Below are 18,094 nucleotides of genomic sequence, written 5' to 3' on the forward strand. Positions count from 1 at the left end.
GAAAAAAGCATAACGATCTTATAAATGTAAAGTATTATCCTTATTATCAGTTAAGATTTTTATCCTGCTAAAACCAGTGTAAAATAAGACATTTAAGTATAAAAATGAACAGAATTCTGACACAGAATTTAGCAGATTGCTATACTTTGACAATGTATTGGGTATTTAATACCAAATAAACCAAAATATTTATCTATGTTTCTGCCTAAAACTTTCTCTATTAAAAAGAACATGGTGAACCACTTTGATTCAGAGATTTCTATTCTAACTTAAAACTCTTGGAGCTGCAGTTTCTCCATCAGTGAAATAGTAATCAACAGAATCTGCCATGTAGGTTGATACATTGATTCAATAGAATCATTAATGCAAAGAGTTTATCAGGAACCTGACACAAAAGTAATGCTCAATAAACATGAGCGATTTTTAAAGGACATTTTAATTCTATTTTATCCCATAGGTCATTTTATTTTTCAGAGCTTTTTTTTTCTATATATACAGTATAAAATACTGTATATATAGTATACATATACATACATGTATTGTATGTATATATACATATATGTATACATATATATACATACATGTATATATATACATATACAACATGAATTGTAAAGACTTTCAAAATTCTTACCTAAGGACACAAAACCAAGCTAAAAAAGTCCTCACATGAAACCAAAGTCCAACAAGATACACACACACACACACACACACACACACACAACTAATTTAGATAAAACATTACATTCATCTAGATTTTTTTTTGTTTTGGGGTGCCAGGATGGCTCAGTCTGTAAAGCGTCAGACTTTGGCTCAGGTCATGATATCACCGCTTGTGACTTCCAGCCCCACGTTGGGCTCTGCGCTGAGAGCTCAGAGCCTGGAGCCTGCTTCGGATTCTGTGTCCCTCTCTTGCTCTGCCCCTCCCCCACTCGTGCTTTGTCTCTGTCTCTGTCTCTCTCTCTCAAGAATAAATAAAACATCAAAAAAAATTAGATTTTTTTTTGTTTTGTTTCCCTTTAGTAACTTTGTATCATTCCTAGGTTTAAATCTACAAGGAGCTCTGGTGCACCTTCCCCCCCCATTGACAAATGACTCATTGAACTCAGTGACTACTCAATCTCCAAATCTGGTCAAGCAAGCTCCCCAGGGGGTCAGAGCCTCTCCGTACAAGCTGCTACTGTTTCCCTTAGGCTGAGTGCTTTGTGTAAAAACAGTCAAAGGATAAGTAACATTTTGGACTCCGAGTAGCAACATGGTACAGTAAGTCAGTCGAGGCATCACGTGCTAAAAGGAATACTGGCATCCATGTTTAAAGCTCTGGATGCTAATCTAATACCTACCAGTTCCCAGCAGTATGATCCCATAGAAATGATTTAGTTTCTAAGCCTTAAGTATCTCATATACTTAGTTTAAAGAATACTTGTTTTCCTCTCTTTTAGGCCAGTATGAAGAACAAATGAGGTAATGTAGTGAAAAATTTTTGACAGCTACAAAGTACTAAACAAATATTAAGGAAGAATTTATTATTTCAATTTCACTGTAGTGGTTAGGAAGGGCATACACATACCCTTGCCCCAAAATAGCATATTGGAACAGAAAATCTATGACCTGTCCAAATCATGCAGTTGATCACAGAAGATTGTTGGCAGACTGAGGGGGCTTTGGACATTTCCTTAAATGGAAAATCTTGAACACAATACCAAATTCACCCATTTCATTTATTTTTCAATAATCTTTTTTTTGCCCCTTAAAACCTATCGTAAGTTTGAATTATTCTAAGAAATGTATCTATATTCTAATTCTTACAATTATAAATTTTTATAATTTTAATATATTTTTCTCAAAAATTCCTCTTTCTCATCATCACTCCATTTAGAACAGAAAATTAATAAAAATGTTTTTCCATGAATTTTCTCTGCTCACTAATTTCCCACATTTTATTATTTTTGATTTAAAAGCATTTTTTAAATAATTGTTTATTTTTGAGAGAGAGAGAGACAGAAAGAGAGAGACAGAACACAAGCAGGAGACGGGCAGAGAGAGAAGGAGACACAGAATCCAAAGCAGTCTCCAGGCTCTGAGCTGTCAGCACAGAGCCCAATGTGGGGCTCAAACTCATGAGCTGTGAGACCATGACCTGAGCTGAAGTCAGAGGCTTAACTGACTAAGCCACCCAGGCAGCCCAATTTCCCCCATTTAAAAAGCAGCATTTAAGGTTTCTAGCAGATGATACACCAATAAAACAAATGGCTAATATGTAGTGGTTAAAATACTAACGCCAGAATCAGAGGTGATTTGGGTTTGATTCTCAACTCTGCTTTTTCCTAGCTCTGTAAACTTAAATTATTACTTCTTTGAGTTGCAATTTTCTCCTCTGTAACATGGACATAGTTCATGCCTCCAAATATTGTTTGGTATAGAAACCATGTAACCAAATTTACTGAGTTCTTACTGTGGCTGGCTGCTTTACATGCATTCTCTTATTAAATTTTTTTTTTTAATTTGTAAAAAAAAATGTTAGCACAGAGCCCGAGGTGGGGCTCAAACTCCAAACCATGAGATCATGAACTGAGCTGAAGCCAGATGCCCAAGTGACTGAGCCACCCAGGTTCCCCTGCACTATCTCATTTAATCCCAACAAAATTTTACAATATAGTTTCTGTGCCTGTTATTATAGTAAGATTCCAATAAGAATTATTAGATAATACTATTTCACCAAAAAAGCTGAGCATTTTTCTTAAAAACAGATAAGGAATAGTTTCCAGTATAGGTTGGAAAGTTGGTTGCCCTGGAGTAGGCTGAACCAAGTCCTAATTACCTTCATTTTAATATAAATACTAAACGGGGTATACACTAGCTGTTCGGTCCTTATTTTCTTCAAACAGAAATACTCAAAGCCCAAACCTTAAAAAGAAGGAAATGTTATCTGAATAAAAAAGCGTTCCTTCTCCCCCCATTTTTTTTTTTTTAACATTTATTTATTTTTGAGACAGAGAGAGACAGAGCATGAACGGGGGAGGGGCAGAGAGAGAGGGAGACACAGAATCGGAAGCAGGCTCCAGGCTCTGGGCCATCCCAGAGCCTGACGCGGGGCTCGAACTCACGGACCGCAAGATCGTGACCTGAGCTGAAGTCGGACGCTCAACCGACTGAGCCACCCAGGCGCCCCTCCCCCAATTTTTTAAACCCTATCTTTTGTCCTTCTAGTCACAAAAATGCTAGCGCGCACACACACACACACACACACACCCTTATATCAGGTTTGTAGCAGACACTACTGTGTGTCTTCTGTTCTTCCATCTTAGCAGAACTCTCTGTCTTTATTTTCTTGGGTTGTTCCAGAATCTGTGCTTCTTCAAATACACTTTCATGGTCTACTTGAAAATTAACGGTTCTTCAGGAGTAATTTTGAACTACATTCTAATGGTCTTTCTTAAAATTCTGTTTTCTCAATTCTCAGTGGGAATAAAAAACAAAACAATTTTAAGTATAGAGAAAAGAATCTAACTTTATAATAATAGCAGTGCCTCTGTTATGTGGGTTTTAAGACTATTTTTAGAAAGAAAGAAAAGGTTTTTAAGCCATGTTACATTTTATAATTGAGTCATCAATGAATTAAAAAATAACTCATGCTTGGCTATCTCATCTGTATTAAATAGTTATTCACGAACATTTTATGTTAAAAGATGTAGGTTCTAATCCTGCTTCTTAACACCAACTAGCTGTGTAATCTTGATCTTAATGTCCTTGGGCCATTTGAAAAAAATGGACTTTGAAAAAAAGCACTAAGACTTGATCCCTCCCAACTTTCCGACTGTCAAACTGTATGAACATCTTGCCTTTTCTATAGTTGGTAGAAAAAAAATGAGGATATGTGAAATTTTTTAAATGTAAAAGTCTAAGATAATTAAAATTGAGATATATGATTTTCATAGTAATTATGCCTTTCGTATTTCTTGGCTATATGTTTACATAGTATAGAAAACCCTTACGAAGAGTGTAAGAGCAAATAAAGTGAAAGCTATGCCCTAGAGGGCGAGTGATTTCACTGCGTGAGTCAAAGATGTAATGCTCTGCTAGTTGGTAATTAGTAACACTCAATGCTTAAACAAAAGGATGCTTAGTAGAAGTAGCTTTGCCATAACTATGGTCAAATGTGATCTGAGAAATCCATGTAGCTTATAAAGATATCATTAAAACTGGAAAATAAGGATTGAGAATTATTATCTGAAGAAAGAGACGAAGTTCAAAATAAAAGCTGAAGCAGAAATGATCAAAATAATTAAATCTAGTAATAGAGCTGCAATTAGTCTGATATTCTCACTGGAAAAGTACAGGGAATTTCTATGTAATAAATCAAGAAAATAACCCAATACTATTATCCTGGCACTAAGAAAAATACCAAATAGAAACAACCAGAACAATAATAGTAACAATTTAACCAGTTTAACAATTTAAGAAGTATAAAGAGTACATTTAAATCTTTACATCAAAAAACTAGATTATGTTTCATACACTTTAATAAATTTTCCTAATGTTTGAATTATTGGCCCCTGCCTCTGTGCAAGCATTGTATTATGAACCATGGGAAATACAAAAGAAAAAGATGTTATTTCCTTTAATGGACTTAGTTCCTGTAAAAACAAACAGGGTATGTCCTGTGTGTACATACTGGTGTATCCTGGTTTGAAAGTTAATGTTAAAAATTTTCTATTTTTATATTTTTAAATTTACAAATGATTGAAATGAAATATAGAGAAAATGGTTCATAAACTTATGAAGCTATTTGTTTTTATCTCCTTTCATGTTATTTAAGAACCGAACACTTATTCATCATTTCAAATTTTCCTTAATGAAGGTGGAAATCAATATTCAACAATTATGGAATAGTCAGCCCCCAGTTTATGTGGCCATTTAAAGTGACAAGTAGGGGCGCCTGGGTGGCGCAGTCGGTTAAGCGTCCGACTTCAGCCAGGTCACGATCTCGCGGTCCGTGAATTCGAGCCCCGCATCAGGCTCTGGGCTGATGGCTCGGAGCCTGGAGCCTGTTTCCGATTCTGTGTCTCCCTCTCTCTCTGCCCCTCCCCCGTTCATGCTCTGTCTCTCTCTGTCCCAAAAATAAATAAAAAACGTTGAAAAAAAAAAATTAAAGTGACAAGTATAGGAGTGCCAGAGTGGCTCAGTTGATTAAGCGTCCAGCTTCGGCTCAGGTCATGATCTCACTGCTCTGTGCTGACAGCTCAGAGCCTGGAGCCTGCTTTGGATTCTGTGTCTCCCTCTCTTTTCCCATCCCCCGCTCATGCTCTGTCTTTCTCTCTTTCTCTCAAAAATAAATAAACATTAAAAAAATTTTTTTTGTGCCTTGGTGGCTCAGTCGGTTGGGCATTAGACTTCAGCCCCGGTTCGTGAGTTTGAGCCCCGCATCAGGCTCTATGCTGACAGCTGAGCCTGGAGCCTGCTTCACATTCTGTGTCTCCCTCTCTGTCTGTCCCTTCCCCCCCCAAAAAAAAAAACCAAATAGACATTAAAAAAATTTTAAAAATTTTCTTCAAGTGACAAGTATAACGTATTATGTTAATACAAGGAAAGAAGCATACATAAAGGTGAAATGAGGCAATAAAAAGCAGGACATGAAGGGCAATCCATGCAGAGATCACAGCCTCCTAAACATGTGTGATGGGCACTGAGAGAATCTTGAAGGAACAAAGAAAGTTTCTCTGTAAGTGTGTGGTATATGAACAGTATTATACCATCTTCCTCATACAACGGAAGAGAGAGAGATTTTCTGGTGGGTGTAATGGAGCATTCACAATGGTAAATTCCAGAGCTAAAAAAAAAAAAAAAATCTAAAGGGAAACTTCTAATTTTCTATTCTTCCTATCACGAACCATCCAAACTTCTAAAAAGGTTAGTAAAAAGGTGAACTTCACCAGAAAAATGTGAAATTTAGGATAGTCTCAAATTTTATATAGAAAGAAAAATTCCATTTGAAAGTACCAAAATATCACAGTCATAAAAGGCCAAAACTTAAAATTCCATATATTTGTGTGTAAAATAGAATGTATATTAAAATTTGTATTCATTATTTAACTAAAATTTTATTTTCAGGTGTTTTCTCATTTTTTTTTTTTTTTTACTAGTTCCTTTAGACACAGTGTAGCTGAACAAGGGTACTTTGAAAAAATGCAAAATAGTTAAGAGTCATAAAGGTTTTTCAAACGAAAACCAATTGCTTTCAAATTGAAATTTAGACATTTTCAAATCTATATGAACTCTGAAAGGAAATAATACATAGACAACTGTTTATTTCTATGCTCTTAAATAGTGATGTTATTCTGCCATCAGCCAGCCTGTTACTTTTCTTCTTTTCTCTTTTAATTTATTCATTTCTTGGAAAAGAACACTAAGTTATTATTAATATAAGTAGCCTTATAGATGCAAATTCATAATTGTCAAGAAATATTACAGAAGCAAATGCCCTACACATTCTTTTAACTTTTCAGTGCCCTCATGCTGCCCCCTGCTGCCCAGTGTCCACACTTACTAAAACTGTCCCACATTTTTCAACCTTTTCTATTCCTCTTTATTCCCCCCATCAAAACTTACCTGGCCAGAGATCTAGACCATTGAAGTTTTCTTCTACTCAGGCTAATAGGCAAACAGTGATGTAAGAAAGAAGCAGTTTCCTCCTATTTATCCCATCACCATTTTTTGGCTAATTACAAACACTTGAATTGGTATTCTATTGGCAATAACGGACATCCAGATTCCCTAGCTTGGGATTCTGAATCCTCCTTGTGATGGCTCCAAGCTACCATCACAGGTCCATTTCTCCCAGTTTCTGCACCCCCCCCCCAATTATAGCTTACTTTGTACCTACACTGGACTTCTAGCTGGCATCTCCAAATGCCATGTGTTTTCTCTCCTCCTTGCCTGTGCTCACATGGCTTTCTTTACCTGGAATGTCTTTTCTCAGTTTCTACATGTTAAAGCCTACTGTCTTTCAAGGCACTAGTCAAAAGTATCTTTCTCCATGAAGTCTACCCCAATTCTCATTGGCTTTTCTCTTCTCCCTAATCCTCTAAGGCTCAGCACAATGTTGTTGCTGTTGTTTTTAATACAGTAGAAACTCAATAAATTTATTGAGATATATTTAGTGAACAAAACACAGGTAACAAAGGAACCTTAATCATTACATTGAAAAGGATCTCTGACTTTACTGACATTTTACTGGGATTTACTGACTTTTAAGAGTAACTGCGGAGGATAATGAGAGCCTCCCTAATACTGCGATATCCATACACCTGAATGGGGTTATCTTTTTAATTCCCAACACACTGCACAAAGCCTATTTTGATCACTGACATCAAGGGGGGGGGGGTCTATGAAAAAATGAACATAGAGCATATACTGAGTGCTTAGACATGTCAGGTGCTATATTTGGTGCTTTAAGTGCTTTCCCTCATTGTAGTCTCACAAAACCAGGTGAGGTAGGTGATATTACCTTGTTTCATAGAAGAGGAAACTGAGGGTCTGCACAATTAAGTAACTGGCCCAAGGTTATACATGTAGTCAAGGGCAGAGCTAGGACTCAAACAGATCAGGAAAAGCTGTGTACTTAAATTGTTCTCATATGTCTTCAATAGAAATGTGTATGAAGAAGCCTCTTGTCAGCTCTTGTGAGGGTTAAAAAAAAAAAACAACCTTGTCAGTAGAATATGCTTGGAAATTGTGATCATATATTCAGACAAAGCCATGAAAGAGATTGTGTCAATTAAGTAACTCTTAGTATATCCAAGAGTTGATTGTCCTATACTACAGTATGTGAAGGATTCTGCCAAGTTCAAAGGTGTCTAGATTTAGATATAAATATAGATAAAACCTTTAGATAAAACCCTTTATATCTAAAGGATATATTCTAAAGGATTAAGAAATGCACAACCTATAAATATTTGTTCATTGTTGTAGCCACTTGTGCGTGTGTGTGGATCAAAGATCCTAACCTGACTTGGAAAAAGGTCCAGAAAGGTATGACTCAATATCTTGAGCAAATAATTTTACTTTTTTTGATACAATGAATATAAATAAGGCTCAGCATATTACATTAGTGTCTCAGACACAGATACAGTGTGCTGCAGCCAAAACCTCTTCTCATCTAGGCACCACAATAAGCTGAGAAGGCAGATAAAAATTTTCACTTGGGAAGGCATCACTCCAAAATTTTTTGGTAGGACATAATTGGTTTGTTAGACTCATTCTAAATCTTTCTGGGGTTAAAATATTCTTAGTAGGTAAGACATTCTTAGTAGGTAAGACTCTTTAAACTCCAGAAAGATGTAGAATAAGTACAAAAGTGTTTTGTAAGAGCTCAGCCTATTAGACTTTTAAGTATAATTCCTACAAAGTTATATGTGTGTTGAAACATTAAAGAGAACTTAGTCACCATACTTAGAAGTTAAATTTATTAGATATGTAAGACTTTCTTAACTTCTTGAAAATGTTTACGCAGTAAGTTTATAAGTGCAGTATAAAGGGGAATAAAGAGTTGGAAAGCATTTAAGTAATACTATAAATAAGACCAAAATTTAAAAGACCATGATTTCTAAAACTTGCAAGATTTATAAATATGATAAGATTTGTAAATTAAATTTAAAACATAAGGAAGAGCTTCCTTGGATATTAACTTTAATAAACTTCGCATTATTTTTTAAAAACTCAAATTAATTTCAGAATAGTCTTTTAGTATGCAAAACTAACAGTGGCTATTGGGCCGTTTTTCTTCCAGCTGATGTTGTGTTCATTAGGCAGTCAATGCTTTATCCCACAGAATTGGCCTGACTGTCCAGTTATTCTTTAATTTGGTTTGAACCTTCCTCACTTTACATGAGATGGATTATAGCTTTTGAAATATTAAGATGAGATGTAGCAGTTCTAAATCTACTAACCTCTTAAATGTTTGGTTTAGGGCTTACTTCAGTAGAGTGAGTAACTTAGCAATTCTCAACCCCAGCTGTGTATCAGAATCCTGTGAGTCACTTTTGGAAAATGCTTATGCCTAGATCTGATCTTAGACCAACTAGAATCTCTGGGGATGTGGTGCAGGCATTTTGTTTTTAAGTTTCTGGATGATTCTAACTACAGGAGGAGTTGAGAAGCACTCGTGCAACAGTGTGAGCCTGCCATAGTCTGAAGAACCAGTGCTGTCCAACGGAATTTTCTGCAATCGTGGAAACTGCTATAGATTGAATGCTTATGTCCCCCCAAATTCATATATTGAAATACTAAATCCTGATGTGATGGCGTTTGGAAGTGGGGTCTTTGGGAGGTGATTAGGTCATGAGGGTAGAAATGTCATGAATTGGATTTGTGCCTCTGTAAAACAAACTCCAAAGAGCTCCCTTACCTCTTCTGCTGCATGAGGACACAGAAGGCAAAAAGACAGCCATCTATGGACCAGGACATTATGACCCTCACTGGACCCTTGAATCAGCCAGCACCTTGATCTTGGACTTCCAGGCTCTGTAGCTATGAGGAATGAATGTTTTTGTTTGCTTGTTTATAACCTACCCATGCTATGGTATTGTAATAGCAGCCTGAACAGACTAAGATAGAAATGTTCCATGAATCTGTTGCTCAATATGGTAGCCACCAGCCAGGTGTAGCTACCAAATTTTTAATTTTAATTCTAATTTAAACTTACATAGTTACAGGAGGCTCTTGACTACTGTGTTGGACAGCACAGTTTGTCAGGTTCAGACCATTTAAAATGCTCTAAGTTTATCATCATATGGATGCTGAATGACTCTTTTTTGATAGTGGACCACACCAGTCCACCCTTACTACTCTTGTCTCTTCAGGGTACTTCACATTAGCTTCCTGATGAAGCCTCTAGTGGTTTGAAAGGATAGCTCAAAGTTTACATCGGCTTCTGGGAATGTTAAGGACACTGAATCTGCCTTTTACTCATTTATGTTGGCAGTTTGTTTCTTGGACTTTCTATTTTACTGAAAAGCGAGCAAAGGCCTTCAGAAATAAAAATTTCTTAAGTGTCAAAGCACTGGAGCAATTAAACTCTTTGCAAAGGTCCTCTTTGCTCCTTGGCATGTGATAGTGTTTTTCAACTAGAGGTTGTGACCTTTGTCTTGGAGGTTGGAGAGTTTCCAGTGGATTGGGGTAGCAGCCTGAGTTTCAAAGCTAAATATAGGTCATTGGCATGGCAGCCTCTTTCTCAGTCTCATCGAAACCATGTCCTATTAATGAATGTGGGGCATTAATGGCTGGTGGGATAAAATCTTGAGAAAAAACAGAAAAATGCCATGGATATAGAAGTCTTTCTCAGATGTAAGTTGCTATTGAACACAACTAAGTTCTATTTTTACCTACTTTTAAAAATAATTTGTAAATTATAGATTGCTACTTAAAAAAGGCTAAAAATACACACATATATGATTTGTTGGCAAATAAATCTGAAATGTGATATTCATGCTGAAGCATAAGAAGACTCTTCCCTTTAGGTCATTGCTCAATTCTCACCCTTTCAGTGAGGCTATCCTGACAACCCTATTGAATATTTCAATGTGTGTTTATTCATGTATTTGCCAAATATTAAATGACATCCTCTTAAGTTTGGCATATTTCAAAGGCAAACTATTTATCATGGCAGGTACCATCCAACTCTCTAGAGCAGGGTCTCAAAGGGTGGTCCCTGGGGACCAACAGCATCAGCAGCACCAGCAGCATCTGGGAGGTTGCCAAAAATATAGCTTCTCAGGCTCCACCTCCACCAATCGAGTCAAGAACCCTAGGTGTGGGGTCTAGCCATCTGTGTTTAAAGTGATTCTGGGCACACTAAAGTTTGAGATCCACTGATCTAGAGTACAGTGAATCCCCCCAAAATATCCCAGGGGGTAAACTTCCATACATCCCCAATGTGGCTAAGACTGAAACATTCTGTACATAAAACTGAACTTGGAAGTTGTGAAATAGATGCCAAAATTGTATTGGGACATACTGCTATGAATGATGTATTTACTCACTGCAACTAAGCCTCACGGAATCTCTAGGCTTTGATCTTTTTCTTCCCTATAAAAACCCAACTTCTGACAGAATTTCATGAGATATTCCTGAAGAGACAAGATGTGGTACAAGTGTGCCTTCAGCAAACTCAACGTACAAAAATCAGATATATACACAGCTGGTAAGTTAGGTGGCCAATTACTGTTTTAACGAAAATGTTACTAGATTTATTTAAACAGTGACATCATATAGTGCTTTTAAAAGATGTCCATTTACATAACATAAATTTTACAAATGTCTAATGTGATAGTATAGAAGAATAGGTAAGTACACAGCCTCTGATTTCAAACTTCCCAGGTTCAAACTCCAGCTTTTTCATTTACTAGGTAACCTGAGCCAAATCTCTAAGCCTCAGGTTCTTCTTCTGGAAAATGGGTATAACAATTGTCCTATTTCCAAAGTTTGTGTGAGAATTTAAGGATATAACAAAAAAGTAGAATTTAGATAGAAGCTGGAGCAAAGTAGGCTCTGATTAAATGTTTGTTTTCAGTGTGTGTGTGTGCGTGTGTGTGTTTTAATTAGCTGCCTTTGTGCCCAGTCTGGTCTCTGTGAAAACAGATATTTAAGTTTTATCATTCAAGAAGTTCACACAAAGCAGTTAAAATTGATACAAAGCAAATAGAAGCTAACCATATTGAGCACTGGATACTGAGAAGGTATTCATCCTTCTAAGAGCTCTTGCCTAGCCAAACCAATCATGAGAAATTTCATCTCTTTATCATGCCTGGGTAAGGTATGAACACATCCTACAAACCTAGTCAATGAGCTGTAAGAAACATGGTGCTATGAGCCTCTGGGAAAGAATTTCTTCCCTTATAAAAAGATGCATTAAGAGAAACTCTCTTCCCTTTGGAAATTGTAATATCAGGCTATGATGCTTGGAGCTGCAGCAGTCATAATGTGCCTATGAAGAAAGACATTGCTGACATTGTGGCAATATAAAAAAATGTAAACTGCTAAGGAGCTTGGTAACATTGTTAAGCCATTGAACCAAACCTAGAACAGGCTTGCTTCCTGTTAATGATTTAGTTGAAATAATAAATGTCCATATTTTTTATGCCGCTGTCAGTAAGGTTCTATGTTAGTACAAAAGCAAACTAAATGGCATAATACATCTAGCTAGTGTGGATTAATTGGCTCTATAGCAAAATAATTTTATTACTTTATTCTTGAGGTCATCTTAAACCATATATAGAGAATCCTTAATGAAGAGCCTTCTGCTCAATATCATCTGCATATAACAACAGTCTTTTTCTAAACAACTTTTTTTTTTTACATTTTATTTAATTATTTTGAGAGAGAGAGAGGAGGAGAAGCAGAGAGAGAGAGGGAGAGAATCCCAAGTAGGCTCCTCACTGTCACTGCAGAGCCCCATGTGGGGCTCAGTCTCAAAAACCACAAGATCATGATCTGAGCCGAAGTCAAGAGACAGGTGCTTAACCGACTGAGCCACCCAGGTGCCCCATAACAGTGGTCTTAATTTCCTGCTCCATATCTGATGTGCTTAACTAATTAACTATTAGCCAAATGTGTAATTATGTTACTTTTGTAGATTAAAATATTTGTTTTTATTTAAAAAGTTTCTGTTATATATACCACTAAAACTATTACAGATTTTAAAATAAAAATAAATATTTTAATTTTGATATAATCCGTTAACACTGCAATTGTATTTCCCTGCTTCATTTCACAGTTTATATTAAATTCAGACATTTATTTCATGACAATGTGAATAAAATGTACAAAATGTACAAAATCGGGCTCTACCACATTTAAAAGTTTTCGTTAAATGGACCTCACAAGGACACACCCCAAATTAGTACTACCAGAGTGATCTTCTCCATCTCTCTTTTCAAGAAAATAAGTTTATGTTTTTTAAAAAAAATTTTTTTTAATGTTTATTTATTTTTGAGACAGAGAGAGACAGAGCATGAATGGGGGAGGGTCAGAGAGAGAGAGGGAGACACAGAATCTGAAACAGGCTCCAGGCTCTGAGCTGTCAGCACAGAGCCCGATGCGGGGCTTGAACTCACGAACCGCGAGATCATGACCTGAGCCGGAGTCAGACGCTTAACCAACTGAGCCACCCAGGTGCCCCAATAACTTTGTGTTTTATTTCTCACTTTGCAAGAGAAATTTGGATTAGTTAACTGTCTATTTATATAGCATCTATTTGGGCTGTATCTAAAATCTAAGGGCTATTTTCCCCTCAATGTGTGAATATTTGGTGCCCAAATAATGATTCTTCAATAGAAGGACACTTGTTAAATCCCCATAAGAACATATTTAAATTAAACACAATTTTTTTTTACTCCAGAAATCTTATTTGGCCTTTATTCCCAAATGGTACCTCTCCCACCCTACCAATATCTAACACCTTAGATTAGAACTTTGAACCTGCTTGGACTATAAACTCCATGAGAGCAGGGATGCATGCCTCTTCTTAATATTATACCCAGCATCTTAGCACACTGGCACATAATATGTAGGAAAATCTAGAACAAATAAATCCCCAAATAAAAATAAATGTTGAACAAATTGGGGTGCCTGGGTGGCTCAGTCAGTTAAGTGTCTGACTTCAGTTCAGGTCATGGTCGCACAGTTCATGAGTTCAAGCCCTGAGTCAGGCTCTGTGCTGACAGCTCAGAGCCTGGAGCTTGCTTGGGATTCTGTGTCTCCTTCTCTCTCTCTGCCCCTCCCCCACAAGCTCGAGCTCTTTCTCTCTCAAAAATAAACATTAAAAATAAAATAAAATTTAAAAATGTTGAACAAATCATGTATAAAGTACAACCCTTTCATCTTTTTCATAAACAAATAATTTCTTTGTTTTACTTTCTCTTTAGACTCTCCATTTAAGAATCTTTTTGGAGAGATAAAAAAAAGTTATACCACAAATACCCATTTTGTCTGTTACTTTCCCCCTCTCTTTCCTTGCACAAAAATGCTGAGGACTGTAGTGAATCTGTATGGTCTTATGGAAAGTAATGATATGTCCAAGAAACAGCAGAGGTCAATATGCACAAGAAGTAGGTGGAGTTGGAAATATGTGATTTCAGGCCTGTATTGAATTTGGTTTTCTAAGAGCTAAATTTTTAGCTATATTTCCTTCTTCTCCAGAAGTTCATTCCAAGGAATATTAGATTGGTTTTGGCTAATATTTTTAGCATTTTATGTTAGGTTGTCTTAATATCTCTTCCTTTTGTTATTTCATTTTTCCTAATAGGTATGGCTAACCTGAAAATTTCCTCAAACTTTAGCAATACTAATGAATACGAGTTAATAAATTGGGACATTGTGTTGGTTCATTACATTAAGTCTTAATAAAATTTTCAGATTATTTCTGTTATTGACTGAACTCCATAATTTCAAGTTCATTTTTCTGAGGTTTATTGTTTAGAATCTGATTTACAGATTCTCCGTGTCTTTGGCATCATTTATTCATTTTTTTCTGCAACCTGTTTTTGGCTATTTCACTACTCATTGACCCCTCCCCTCCATGAGAGGGATGAGCAGGGTAAAAAATATGATATGCCATTTTAATATAGTCAATTTTGTTATTTCCTCCTATCTCTGATAAAATGGTATGCAAAAAAGAAATAAATGTATAATTATTAACTAAAATGACATTTCAGGATTAAAAAAATTATTTTCTCATTGCTCGTGATCTGGCAACTGTTACTATGGAAAACTGAGTTCTCTCTAGACTTCATTTAATAAATAAAGATTTTTTTTCATGAGAGAAACATTATAGTTTATAACAATTCTAATCTAAATCACACCAAACTCATGAACTAAATGCCCACAAAAATGTTGTCAATTAAAAAAAGAATTAATGTCCATAGAATCCAGAGCTAAAATGAGGTACAAGGTGGATTTAAAAATGGAGAATAATATAAAATAATAAATTGTTTTTGCCTCCTAGATTTAAACCTCCTTACCTACATAGTGATAGAAGAGTCATACATAAAAGAATATCTTTAATATAAATATAATATGGTTGATTTTAAAAAGTGAAAATTTAACTATAATGGTTACTTCATAATCAATGATGTAATAGTCAATGATATAGGAGAACAAAGAGCATTGCATAGCTACATATGGACTTCATAGCATCAGTTTGTTTTTAAAAGGGGGGCTACAATATATAAACCTTTTTAGTTTTTACAAATTAAAATAAAATATATCACCAGCTGAATAACAGAATATTTTAGCAACAAACATATTGGGAAGTCTATTTTATTCAGTAGGTCAACTTCAGAGAACTAAACTCTCCAGAATAACCAGAGGGTTAGATAATATATTTACACCTGCAGTATTTCATTCTATAAATAATCTATAATGTCAAAACTAGTCTTGCTGGGGGCATTTACATTTTATAAAGAAATAAAATGTGACAGTGGACAGTTTCAAATTTTTGTAGCATTGTATAAGCAAAATATAGACATAATACATAATTATTTGTGAAGTTGAAGGAAAGAGTCCTATACAGGTGAATTATAGGGACACAAAAATCAGAAATACTATTCCTAGTCATTTTCACACATGTTTTTACTTCAGAATTTTAAATGATCAGTGAAATGAGCATTTACATATTTCAAAGTGAATAAAGACAATATGTCCAGAAATTTTCACTCTCTCAAGAAATTATTCAATCATATGATAAGGTAGTCTAGGGTAATATTTCAGTTGTTTTTACTTTATTTGGCAAAATATTATGTTTTTAGGTACAATTATTGATCCCTCCCACTTTCTTTGTAAATGAAGGACATACTTACACTCTTCATAAACAACTAAAATGTCCACAGAGACGGGTATAACCTATGTCATATCATAGTATACATTTTGTTCTTGGGAGGCTTTGGGCCTAAACCCCATATTCTCTAATCAGATAATTCTCAATAAGAACAAAGATGAAAAACATTTACCTACATTTAGATACGTGAATACCAGTATTTTTAAAGTTAGAAGCAGTTGTGTATATATTCTCAAAAAATTATGTTATTCCAAAATATTTGCTTTTTTCAAAACAAGAATATACATAAATCTAATTGAAGTATCATTTCAAAATAATAATGTAGGCATTATTGTACGTCAAACTAGTAGAAAATTCCTAGGAGAAACTTAGAATAGTTATTTAAGAAATCTCTAGGTTCAAAACGAAATTAAACTTTTACAACATTGAGTGAACTAAAACTCAAATGTTTTGTTACATTGAAAAAACATGAATACGTATGGTATTGTGATATAAAGAAAATGCAAAATGTTACCGGGGAAAGGGAGGGTAAACCAACAGCTTATTACTGAAAAATTCTGATCTAGAGATAATCAGATCAGATAAAACACAACTGCAAACTGCATGCTTGTCTCTGATGCTCCCTGGACTGGTTGTGACGACATGTCTGCTCTCACCCACAGTTCACAGTGCACAAAAAAAAACAAAAACATTTCAATCATACAACTGAATAATTCCTCTGACCAAATTGAACTTTCTTTAAGGAAATAAAGGGATAAGATAATAGATCAAATCTTGCCCCACCTCTTTTTTTTTCCTCCTTTTTTCTTTTAGTGAAACTGACATAAATTGTTGAGGAGCACGACAGCGCCACCAACACAGATCAATGCAAAACAAAAAAGATCTCCCACCGTGTGCAAAAAGAAAAAAAATTAGAAAAATGCCAAAAATTACAAAATGTCTCCCAAAGATACATTTGTGGAGAAAAACAAGCTAGATCTACAAAGATTATCTAATGAAGAGCCTCAAAGAATTAATATTATGGAATACAAGTTTAGATCTGATCAGCAAATAAAAGACCCACTATTTAGTAACAGCCATAACTTAATATAAACCCGGTTATGTCAATCTCCACCTTCATTATACCAAGGGCAGCTTTTCGGTAGTTTGTATCCAAGTAATCCATCAAGAAAACCACAATAGGCCAGTTAAAAAAAAAAGAAAGAAAGAAAGAAAGAAAGAAACAAAAACTACATCCATAGTTTGCCTGCTGATAATTTAGTCCTGGACAAATTAGGTAATACATAATTTTTATAAAGGGGATATGCACATATTTGGCATTACCAACATTGCTGGCACAAAACAAGTCCATCTTGAAATAGCTGAGTTCTCCTGTAGTTCACAGTAATTAAAGTATAATTTATATTATAAACATTTAGCTTTAATAATGAAAACAAAAAAACTATCTTTCTTTCTTTTGGTAAAAATTAACCAGACAAGATTAGGTGGAATATGCAGAGATCAAAGCTAAAGAAAAATACAAAGATTGGTTTTGTTAGAAGAAACACAATGAAAATCCTCTTTATCTGGTGGCTCATTCAAAGATTTAATGAAATAAATGTTAAAAAATACAAACTTACCATTAGTGTAGGCAAAGAAGAAGCCAGTTCTTGAAAAATAATTGTAACAATATAGGCTGGATACTTGTGTCCCTAGAAACAACAGCCTCCAGGCAGCATATGGATCTTCAAACATCTTTAAAATATTTGGTAAATAAAAAGTAATACTTTCTTCCATGATCAGTGGCTGAATAGGGTGGCTTCCCCCAGGATCTGTGGGCGTTTGGAAAAAATCGGAGAAATATCCACGGAAGATTAAAAGCAGAGGAGGCAGCGGCAGCCAGAAGACTCTGGGGTTAACAACTTTGCGATGGCAAGCAGGCGTGCTCTGATTGGTTAGGAGGGCAGTGTCCCTACAGTCTGCACTATCCCCCGCTCCCCCCGCCTCCTGCAGCTCGGAAAAAAATGCAGTGTGTGTGCCATTTTACACTGGGCTTTTAAAAGCACAGCCACCCAAACGACAAAAGTCTAAGCTCGCTATTAAGTGACACTGCAAAACAATAGCACCCACGACTGCCTGTAAGCTCAGGAAAATGCCCTTTTAACGTCTTAAGGAACCCTCTTATTTCCTGTATGGGGGTTTTAACGGAATATAATGCATTTCTTAAGCAAATCGTTGATCACTTCGCAAACGTGGATATGTAATTTGGATACAAATATGGCC

The 18,094-nt window shown here is 35.5% G+C and overlaps 1 protein-coding gene across 1 annotated transcript in view; it reads right to left on the reverse strand.

The window, feature by feature from the left end:
* Positions 1–17,763, reverse strand: part of EPC1 (enhancer of polycomb homolog 1) — a 94,352-nt gene extending 76,589 nt beyond the window's left edge. The window contains exon 1 of the mRNA XM_049624797.1: positions 17,452–17,763. Within this exon, the coding sequence (XP_049480754.1) occupies positions 17,452–17,454 (3 nt within the window). The 5' untranslated portion in view covers positions 17,455–17,763. The remainder of the gene's footprint in view (positions 1–17,451) is intronic.
* Positions 17,764–18,094: the final 331 nt, after the last annotated feature.

Source organism: Panthera uncia, chromosome B4 (genome assembly GCF_023721935.1).
Source record: "Panthera uncia isolate 11264 chromosome B4, Puncia_PCG_1.0, whole genome shotgun sequence".
NCBI lineage: Eukaryota > Metazoa > Chordata > Mammalia > Carnivora > Felidae > Panthera > Panthera uncia.